Source organism: Cherax quadricarinatus, chromosome 31 (genome assembly GCF_038502225.1).
Source record: "Cherax quadricarinatus isolate ZL_2023a chromosome 31, ASM3850222v1, whole genome shotgun sequence".
NCBI lineage: Eukaryota > Metazoa > Arthropoda > Malacostraca > Decapoda > Parastacidae > Cherax > Cherax quadricarinatus.
The window spans coordinates 30,712,108-30,724,038 of record NC_091322.1 but is presented as its reverse complement, the minus strand read 5'-3'; the positions used below and the strand labels follow the sequence as shown (position 1 = coordinate 30,724,038).

At 38.5% G+C, this 11,931-nt stretch overlaps 1 protein-coding gene across 1 annotated transcript in view; it reads left to right on the top strand.

Annotated features, from left to right (window-relative positions):
• Positions 1-472: 472 nt before the first annotated feature.
• The window catches only part of LOC128696976 (WD repeat-containing protein 20), a 131,162-nt gene continuing 119,703 nt past the window's right edge, over positions 473-11,931 (top strand). The window contains 1 exon segment of the mRNA XM_070090318.1: positions 473-765. Within this exon segment, the coding sequence (XP_069946419.1) occupies positions 484-765 (282 nt within the window). The 5' untranslated portion in view covers positions 473-483.

Genomic DNA, 11,931 nt, shown 5'->3' with positions numbered 1-11,931 from the left:
TGGGTGGGTTGGCTGGTGGTATACTGGGAGGGTGGCGGGCTGGGTGGTATTATGGGTGGTTGGGGCGGGAGGAGGGTGGGTGGCAGGCGCGCATGCGCTCCATCATCCGGGTCTCCATCAATGGGACTGCTCCAGTACTCACAGTAAACAATTATTACATCAATATCAACATAATTCGTGCTAACGAACCATTAATGAATTCATACTGAGAAAATTTCGCCACAATAAAATAATCGCAAAGTACATGAACCAACAAGAATGTACAAAATAACTTAAACCCAGATTAATTGACATCACTTGCATTCTCCTAATATTGAAAAAGCTCAGAATATAAAGCAATTTACATCCCGAATTGTTTGCTGCCTCTCATAATGATCTTTTTTGATGATTAAGGCAAGAAATAAGATGAATGTAGATGAGGTAATAAATGTTGTGTTGTTCGGGTAGTTGAAGATCACTTGTGATCCGTCAGTTAGGTAAAACATGGCGGTGCAGGGAGATGCTGCCTCCAAAGATGAAATTAAAACTCAGTTCACCACCATAGAAGGAGTGTACAGATTACTGCCACTTTCAGAATACAGTAGACCTAATAGAGTAGCTTATAATAACAGTGGAGGAAGTGGAACTATACCCCCTGTAAGAGTGTCTTTCGTTAGTTTACCAGATTCCAGTGGAAATGTTAACTCGATAAACGGTGATAGAACCAAAATATGTTTTAATTACGGCAGAGAACTATTTGTATATACGTATAGAGGAATTAAAAAGGTATGTATAAGGTGGTGTAGTTAGTGTGGTTCGTGAGGAAGGTGTATCAAATGTGTGTGTGTGTGTGTGTGTGGCCATTTTCCTCCGGGGTTTGTAGTGGCAGTGACACCAGGGGCCAGGCAGGTCACTGTCACTCTCACTCACTCCTGATAACAGTGCCACTTGACTCAGGGTGAGGGTAGTGCCAGTAATAGGTTCTGACTGAGTGGCACTGATCTAGCCACCAAGGTTACAATCCTACTAACTTTTCTTCATCTAACAACCCTCAACACTAACATTACACTGTATGATAACTTAACCTAGAATATCTACCCTTCCTTCAGTTCTTTTAAAGAATTAAAAAGACAACATTATAATGTGGCATTTTTGTATAGATTATGTGATGAGAATACTTTGTAATTAAAGTTAAAATGTAAGCTTCTTATATGTTCATAAATTACCTCCAAGGACCAATTACCTTACCAAGGACCTTGATGGTAGTAAGTCACTCTGACTTTCTTGGGTTATCCTAGGTAATCTAAACATATGCTGCTATGTATGAAGATTTGTGTAACTCTTTGGTACCTGTACTGGAATAAATTTACTTACCTATTAATGTATGGCTTATGTAAATAAAAAGAAAATTAATAATTAGTACCTGTATCTCAGTGAATGAATACTGCATTTTTATGTTTATACATATTTCAGTCAAAGTTTTATGTTAAATTTAGGTGTTGGGACCTCATGGCCCTGTGGCCTGGCTGGCACAGCTCTCACTTCATGTCTAAGGGCCTGGGTTTGATTCCCAGCAGGGATGGAAACATTCGATGCATTTCCTTACACTTGTCCTGTTCACCTAGCAAGTAGGTACCTGGGTGTTAGTCAACTGGTGTGGGTCGCATCCTGGGGGACAAGATTGAGGACCTCAATGGAAATAAGACAGACAGTCCCTTAATGACACACTGACTTTCTTGGGTTATCCTGGGTGGCTAACCTTCTGGGGTTAAAAATCTGAACAAAATCTTATCTCTTATCATATCTGGTATGGCAGTAGCATCCTGTGACTCAGTTGGCAGCAGACTCACTTCATACTGAATGTCTGTGGTTCAATCCCCAGTATGAGTGGAAACACTGGGCATGTTTCCTTACACCTGCTGTCCCTATTTGCCTAATAGTAAGTAGGTACCTGGGTGTTAGCCAACTGTTGTGGGTTGCATCCTGGAGGACAAGATTAAAGGAGCCCCATGGATATAAAACAGTCAGTACCCAATGATGCATTAACTTTATTGAGTTATTTTGAGTGACAAACCTTCCGGGTTAAAAACCCTAACAATATCTACCGTCTCTCACCTCCCAAATGACAGCACCCAGAAACAAACAAACAAAAAAACATTTATTTCTCTGCAAAGGTGAGGTGGGATGTGTGGCAAGTCTCTTAATATTAACATGCTGCCTGTGTTACCTTGCAGTAACTATACCTATTCATTAGTCAACTGTTAAGAGTTGCATCCTGGGGAAACCCCCTTAGAAATAAATCACAATCTATGGCTTGAGTTATCCTGGATTATTCACCCTTTTTATTTATTTTTATTTATTTATTTATTTATTTATTTATTTTATGTCTGCAAACAGTAAATTGAGATTTTATGTTTACAATACTAATAAAGTCTAGGAGAAATCTTTAAAATCCAAAGTGGGTGTTTGTCAACAGATTTATATACAGTATATGGTATTGGACAACAAAATTCCTTGGGAATAACTGCTACAACCTTGTAACACATTTTCATTGCTTATTTTATAGAAGTGTCTATTGCCTTTGGCAGTCAGTGAACAGTTTTTTAAAGGTAATTTACATGGCAATTGGGAAGTGATTGGTTTATAAGTTAGGTTATAAACAAATAAGCAAATTTAAAATAAAGGAATGCAGTAGGTCTGGCAACATGGTACAATATCTGTTTACTTTTGGGTACTCAGGCGCTAGTCTTATAGCTTCGACCTTGTTTTTTTTATGTAAAATTTTGTAAAGGAGTGTTTTGAGGTTTTAATTCTTTCACACAATTATGAACATTTGTAAGACAATTAATTCATTGTTATTTGAAACCTTTGAGCATACAAAAAACCTTAAGTTGGTTTATAAGTGTCTTAGGGAGTTGACGACATAGTATTTCTATAGAGGTTCCGTAGCTTGAGTATCTTGAGGAGTGTTGCGGCTTGTAAAGGGGAATGGTCAAACCATCAGTTCACTCTTAGCAGTTGAGATTATGATTGAGTGGATCTGGTTTTCTGACACTAAAGAAAGTGAATATAGTGAGTTTAATTTCCTGTCACTGATGACGCAACTTGTGTCATTTCCCACCCAAATCTTGCATCATGCAAGATTGTTAATGAAGAGCTCCTAAAAATATCAACCTGGATGACTACCAATAAACTCACATTTAACATTGACAGAACCTTCCACATAATGTTTGGGAGCAGAGCAAGTAATGTCTAACTAAACATTATGATTAACAATACTCTTATTACTAAACATAATGAGGGAAAATTTCTGGGTCTACACCTTTACAGCAACTTGAAATTCAACACCCACATCCAAAAATAAAAAAAAAGTGTCCAAAACAGTTGGCATCCTCTCCATGATACATTATTATGTACCACAAACAGCACTACTTACATTATACTACTCACTGATCTACCCCTACCTCACCTATGCTATTTGTGCCAGGGGATCTGCAACAGCAAATCCCCTCAAGCCAGTAAATCAACAGAGGACACAGTACAAATGATCACACAGGCCACTGCTAGACAACACATACCCCCACTCTTCAAAGACCTAAATCTACTTACTATACAAAACCTTTACTCTTACTACTGTGCATTCTACATATACAGAGCAATAAATTCTAATATTAATCCTGAATTGAAACACTTCCTTGATAGCTGCAACAAAACCCATAGACATAATGCAGTGGAACCCCGGATTTCATTCTTAATCTGTTCAAGAAGGTTGGACTAAATCTGAAACGGCCGAAAACTAAACCAATATTTCCCATAAGAAATACATAATGTAAATACAATTAATCCGTTCCAGACATCAAAAAATATTAACAAAAAATACATTTTTTCAAGAATAACTATAGCTTTATATACAAAAAATGAGAAGGAATTATTAATGACTTAATGAAATGGATAAATGAACATTTATCACCACACTTACCTTTATTGAGGAGGGGAGAGGGAGGAGGAGCAGAGGTTATTATTTGGCTTACTATTGAAGATACAGTACTATGTTCCACAGTCAGCCCTCCTGGCCCTATATCACTCACTTATTTACCCCTATCTCACCTATGGAATTTGTGCATGGGGCTCAACAACAATAAACCATCTCAGACCACTAATCACCCAACAAAAGGCTGCAGTCAGAATGACAGCAAATTCCCACTACAGACAGCACACTCCACCAATATTCAGAACTCTAAACCTACTCACAATACAAAACATCCATACTTATTACTGCACCTACTACATACATAGAACACTTAACTCTGACATAAACCCTCCCCTCAAACATCTCCTTGCCAACCTCAACAGATCACATGACCATAACACAAGGCACAGATCACTCTGGTGTTCCTCGTGTCCATCTCACGCTATGCAAAAACTCAATGCACATAAAAGGCCCTAAAATCTGGAATTCATTACCTGTGAATATAAAAGAAACACTGTTTGTAAATTCAAGTCTCTTTTCAAAAATCACTTACTCACCCACAACTAAATAAATACTGAATAATTGTATCTCATAAATTTTATCTCGTATATGTATCTCATTATTGTATCTCATAAATGTCAACCTGTGACCCAATTAAACTTTGTTACTATTTAACTTCATTACCTAACAGAATGCTCCATTCTACTGATTACACAGCAACACAGTAAATGACCATATGACCTGTCTTTGTAATACTCATTTGTACTAAATTGTTATCTGTTTTACAATAATTTTTGTACCACTGAATATATCATTGCTTAGTTAATCTTAAGTTAATTTTAAGCCTGCCCATAATGCTCTGCATACAAGGGGCTTTGGCATGCTGCATTTTAAAAATTGTATTCCTTGTACTTCTCTATATCATGTTCAAATTAATAAATAAATAAATAAATTAAAAGAGGGAAATCCCCCTCCATTAGGACTTCATGTATCAAAACCCTATCCGGGGTTACTTCCCTTCTTTGTCTTTTACTGGCACTGGACCCCTGTCGCACTAAAAATCTGTCCAGAGAGCTCTGTTTCTGGCGTCTCTTTAACCCTTTCAGGGTCGAGAAGCCCTCTCCTGAACTTGTTCTCTGGGTCGAAAATTTTTCAGAAAAAAAAAAAAAATCTTATGAAATGATAGAGAATCTTTTCCCGATCATAATGACACCAAAAGTATGAAATTTGATGGGAAACTTATGGAATTATGCTCTTGCGAGGTTAGTGGTCTCGCCGATGTTTACGCATCGGTGATTTCGCCCACTTTGAGCCCTATTTTCTGCCAATTCCTGTGTACTAGTCGACAAAAATCATATTTTTTTTCGCTAGAACTCCATTTTTTCCATCGAATGAGTGCAAGAAACCACCCATTTACCAATTTCAACTAACCAATAAAGCGGTCAGAAATTGGCAATTTTGCCAATTTCACACAAATTTCAGAAGATGCCAATTTCCAAATAGGGTCCAGAATAAACAACAGACATTCCTGGCACTAAAATAACAAATTCTCTGTTCGTTAGTCACGTCCCCAGGCCCCTCTTATATTTCTTTTGCTTTCCACTTTGAATTTTTATTCTCACAAAAAAATAAAAGATTTACTGTTATGCAGACTACTACATTAGTGTAGAAATGGTATAAATAATATCAGCACACTTGTGAAAGAATATTAGACTCACCAGTTGACGTGTAAACCCCACATTATAACCCTTATAGAGAATAAACTTGAATTGAATTGAATTTGTTTACTTTTGAACTTTGGGAAAAATCGAACATTTCTGCTACTTTGAGCTCAATTTCAAGGTACTTTTCATTGTGAAACCAATCAAAATCATCTCAATTTCTGTAATATGTCTTCCATTCTATAAAATGAGACCAGGAAAACTAGAATACAACAATAAATACCATATGAAAATACAGTGCAAAGTCGCTGTTTTAATCCAAAAACACGGTCAAAGTTTTTTTTTTTCTCATTACGCACTGTGTGCTGCAGGATTTTTTTTATACTGCGCACACTAACCACATAGACCCATTCTTTCATATGTAGGCCTATCAGCTTTCTCTTGCTAGATTTGAAGGCGCTAGAATTTAGGCGTTCTAGTACGTCAATAACCCTGGTGCGTAAGCTGTACTAGTACGTCGAAAACCCTGAAAGGGTTAAGATTTGCCTAAGATGGGACAAGGTATTATCACTGAACATGTTGCAGATACGGCTTGTATCAGCAGGGTCGGGGTGGTATTTTTCCACAAAAGTTTGCACTTCATTCCACTTTGCACTAATGTCCTTAACCCCTTGATTGTCGCAATCCCCAATCCTGAGGTGTCTCCTGGTGTCGCAGAATTTCTAAAAAAAAAAAAAATATTTTTTATGAAATGATAGAGGATCTTTTTCCGATTGTAATGAGACCAAAAGAAGGAAATTTGATGGAAAACTGACGGAATTACGCTCTCACGAAGTTAGCTACCTCGGCGATATTTACAAATCGGCGATTTCGCCCAATTTGAACCCTATTTTCGGCTAATTCCATTGTTACAGTCGACCAAACTCATAGCTATTTCTTTAGAACTCCATTTTTTCTATCGACTGAGTACAAGAAACTGCCCATTTACCAATTTCAACTACCCAATAACATGGTCAGAAATTTGTAATTTGGCCAATTGCATGAAAATTATAAAATATGACAGTTTCAAAATAGGGTCCAGAATGAACAATGCAGACATTCCTAGCTCTAAAATTAACATTTTCTTTGTTCATCAGTCATGTCTCCAGGCCCCTCTGATATTACTCTTGCTTTCTATTTTGAATTTATATTCAAACAAAAAATAGAAGATTTACTGTTATGCAGACTACTGCAATATTGTAATAATTGTATAAATATTGTCAACCCATTCATGACTCCATATTCAACTAACTACACGATTACCACCTGGTGGTTCACACTTACACTCGCTCACTCATTTGACCATAAACAGAAATATTAATCTCAGTCTTAAAATAATGAATCCTGTGATACTCCAATACTGAAACCATATACTGTGCCAAAACAAAAGCATTCAAATTGCTAAACTCACAAATTAGTATTTAGTCACTTAGCCATAATACCAACTTACCTCATAATTTGTAATATTTTACAATTAAGAATAAAACTAAGTATGCCCGAAATGCCTAGCCATGCTAAGCGTTCTAGTGGTACACTCTGTAATCACAATTTTACTACATGTAAACCAAACAATAACCAAATTTTTGTAAACTCAGCATTGTAATCCTTATAGAGAATAAACTTTGAATTTGAATTGAATTTGAATATTAGAATGGCTACGTGGACATTTATTGGAAAATGACCTCATTTGTTTACTTTTGAACATCGGCAAAAATCAAACATTTCCCCTACTTTGAGCTCTATTTCAAGGTTCTTTTCATGGTAAAACCAATCAATATCACCTCTGTTCCTATAATATGTTTTCCATTCTATCAAATGAGACCAAGAAAACGAGAATACAACCATAAATACTATACGAAAATAGACCACAAAGTCGGCATTTTAATTAAAAAAAATGGTTGGAATTTTTTTTTCTCATTATGCACTGCATGCTGCAGGATTTTTTTATATGGTGCACACTGACCACACAGATCCATTCTCTCACATGTGCTCCTACCAGTTTTCTCCTGCTTGATTTGAAGTGGCTTATTTCACAGTCGCACTCGATAAACAAGCCCAAAAAACAATGGATTATTACAAAATGTTTCGGATGAATGCTCACTCAACCAGTGACAGAGCCAGACTGAGACATGTAAGCATGAGTGGCAGTGTCCCGGGCGGGTGGACGCGTCTGATACGGACGATTTCTGGGACTAGGTTTGAAATCCAGAGCAAAATTTCACCGAAGAAAGTAGTCGAAATCTGAATTGTACGATGTCCGGTACGGACAAAATACGGGGTTCCATTGTAACTAGTTCAACTATCTTATCTTTGGGGTCTAGTCCCTGGACCCATTATGTACCTCCGTAATCTTTTGAGTACCGCCCACAGGATGGGTGTGGGGTGCATAATAAAGATATTACACTAACTAACTGTACTAGGCACAAATTTTTATGACATACCCTGTGTCCAACTTAACCTTCGTAAAATCTCAGTGTGCATGAAAGGACCCAAAATCTAGTAAACTCTGCTAGATATCTTCAGAGCTACTCTCTCTGCCAGCATCTTCAAAACTACCATTAAAACACCTTTCACTATCATATCCCAGCAGCAACTAAATATGATGAAACCATAGTTTCACATTCTCATTACCACATGCACATGAAAAATGATATATTCTTATTCTTAGTATGTATCTGTAATCCTCACAACCATTTAATATATTGAATGTATGCAAAATATACTCATATTCTAGAATCCTCACTACCTGTAATTATAAGCCAACCTATAATCCTTAAAACAATTAACCTCGATAAAAGTGTTCGGTGTAATACCTAAATTTATTGTTATAACCACTGAGAGACTGTATATACAATACAAGCACTCAATTAATCATTGCCTTATTAGTCTTAACATGCAAAGGGGCTTTCTGTATGCACACCTAAATGTCACCCACCTCTGTACAAGCATGTTATCATGCTGAAATGAAGACTCTTTAACCCTTAAACTGTCCAAACGTTGATCTACGTTCACTCGCATAGTGCTCTGAATGTAGATCTACATTTTATTTTACATTTGTAGGCATGTAAAATAAAACATAGATCTATGTTCAGAGCGCTACGCGAGTGAACGTAGATCTACGTTTGGACAGTTTGAGGGTTAATATACTCGGTCACAGTTTTGTTTTCCCATCGTGCACTGCACGTAGCAGGATTTTTTATACGGTGAGTACTCACCACACAGACCCATCTCCTCATATCTAGGCCAAAGTTTACCACTCGCAGCTTATCGGAAAGATCTGAGTTCATGATGTAGAACTACGTGAGGGACCCCGGCCTCAGTGAAGTAGTTGTGCTTGGCAGACAGCAAAAGGGTTAAGTTGTACCCTGATATCCATATTTTGTTGTCAGTGAGAGTGCATTGATGAAAGGTATTTGACTGCTGGTGTATGGCTCAAGGCCCTGTATATTTGCAAATACAAATGTTGTATTGCTTGTTCAGGTAATTTTTTTTTTGTTGGCATTAATATCAGTGGTTCTGGAGTAGGGGCCACTGGCTGTGCCTGGTGGAATATTTTTGTCATTTCTTTCAATTTTATTTCAGCTTCTTGGCACTAAAAAATCTCATGCTATGGCTGGTTGTAATTAGCATGGTTAGTTTCCCAAGGTTAATGGGGTCTGTACTTCCTGGTCTCTTTCAAATGGTATGCAAGGCAGTTTGTGTTGTAGCATTGTTTTTCATTGACTGATGTATAACTCATTTCAGGGTGAGAAAGTTGACAGGAGGTAGAATGATATACTCCTTTGATCAGGAAGTCACAGCATTTTTTTGGATGGTCAAAATTTCATATCCCACTCATTTTCCCAAATATTCCATGTTTACATGGAATATCTTCAGGTTAATTATGTCAGAGGATCTCACCTTCAAGGATCACAATGCTGAGGAAAATGATAGGATGTATAATGAGAACCTTCAGAACAAAGGATGCCAAGCCAGTGATGATCCTCTTTAGGTCACTTGTTCTCTCTAGGCTAGAATACTGCTGTACACTAACAGCCCCTTTCAAGGCAGGTGAAATTGCAGTCAAACATCTTAATTAAATAACAAAAAAAGGCACAATACCGTGACTGGAATGATACACAAATAACCCGCACATAAAAGAGAGAAGCTTACGACGACATTTCGGTCCGACTTGGACCATTGACAAAGTCACACTAACCAGAAGTGGAGCAGGATGGCTATATATAGGCAGGAAGAGGTGATGGTGGTGGTAGTAGTAGTAGTAGTAGTACAAGAATGGTATATAATACCGACAAGATGAAATTAAGACACATGCGCAACACCCGGGCATCCCTATCGTAGACGTTTCGCCATCCAGCCAGCCACTGGATGGCGAAACGTCCACAACAAAGACAACCAGACGCCGCACATGTGTCTTAATTTCATCAGTAGTTGTATTAGTAGTAGAGGTAGTGGTAGTGGTAGAAGTGGGAAATAAGGAGGACGAGCCAGTCAAATACAAAGGAAGGGGAGCACTGCAAGAGAGCTAGGTGCCCACTGAGGGAGAGCAAGCGCACAGAGGTGCGTGAAAGGGGAAGTGGGAAATAAATGAAGAAGGAACAGAAACACGAGACAGAAGAGAGAAAGACAACCCAGAGGAGAAAAGGAAAGAGGAAAGGGGAAGAGGGAGAAGAAGAAAAAGAAAAAGAAAAAAATGAGGAGTCAGGTTAAGTCACGGGTGTTATGAAGTTTGGAGCATTTTACAATGTAGTGGGAGAGGAAGGCATCTACAGAGACGAAGCCAGGGCTAAGGTTCACACAAGGAAAGTTGTGTATTAGAGAGGATTCAACTAGACGGCGACTGTTTGAGTTGGAAGTAGGGAAGACAATTTTAGCAGAAGACCAGTCAATAGGATGGCTATGATCTCTGACGTAACAGAAAAGAGCATTGTTAGTGTCGGCAAGCCTAACACTATTTTTGTGCTCCTTAAGTCTGTCAGAAAGAGATCGACCAGTTTCTCCGAAGTATTGAAGAGGACAGGAGGAGCAAGAAATAGAGTAGACACCAGGAACATCTGTAGAGGGAGGAGAGGTATGAACGAGATTAGTGCGAAGAGTGTTAGTCTGGCGGAAGGTAAGCTTGATGTCTAAGGGACGGAGAGAATTGTTGAGATTAGAAAGACCGGAAATGTAGGGAAGGCAGAGGATAGAAGAGTTCCCAGGAGTAGAGAGTTTGGGAGAGAAGAAATTGCGTTTAGCACGTGAGAGGGCAGAGACTATGAAATGGGAAGGGTAGCCAAGACGGGAAAACGAATTATGAAGAGTGGAAATTTCTGCTGGAAGGAACTGAGGATCACAGATGCGGAGGGCACGGAGAAAGAGGGAGATAAGAACACTTTTCTTGACGGGAAGCATGATAGGAAAAGTAGTGAATGTACATGCCACTGTGCATAGGTTTTCGGTAAACGGAAAAGGAAAAACCTGTATCTGAGCGGTGGACATGGACATCAAGGAAAGGAAGCAAGGAATTAGATTCCTATTCAGCTTTAAACTTAATGGAAGGGGCAATATGGTATTATATACCATTCTTGTACTACTACTACTACTATTACTACCACCACCTCTTCCTGCCTATATATAGCCATTCTGCTCCACTTCTGGTTAGTGTGACTTTGTCAATGGTCCAAGTCGGACCGAAACGTCGTCGTAAGCTTCTCTCTTTTATGTGCGGGTTATTTGTGTAACACCTTAATTACTGGGAATGTTCAAAGTCCCTTGACCTTGACACTCAAGCAAGAAAGATGTATCATAAATTACACCTGGAAAATCCTAGAGGGACTGGTCAAAAATCTGCACCCAGAAATCACTTCCTATGAAAGCAAAAGACTCAACAGATGGTGCAACATACCCCAAATGAAAAGCAGGGGTGCCTTGAGTACACTGAGAGAAAACAATAAGTGTTAGGCAAAAAATTCTGTTCAATAGCCTCCTATTATACATAAGGGATATTACCAAGGGACTCTAGCTGTCTTTAAGAGGAAGCTGGACAGATTCCTCAAGTCAGTACTTCACCAGCCAGGTTGTGGCTCATACTTTGGCCTGCATGCGACTAGCAATAACAGCCTGTTTGATCAGACCCTGACCACTGGGAAGCCTAGTCATGGACTGGACTGTAGGGGTGTTGACCCCCAGAATACCCTCCAGGTAATGCACACCCACCACACCAACCCATTTTCTCATATCAAGGCCCAGATTTGCTGCTCTCAGTAAATTTGAGGAGGCTGTGAATTATGAGTGCTAATA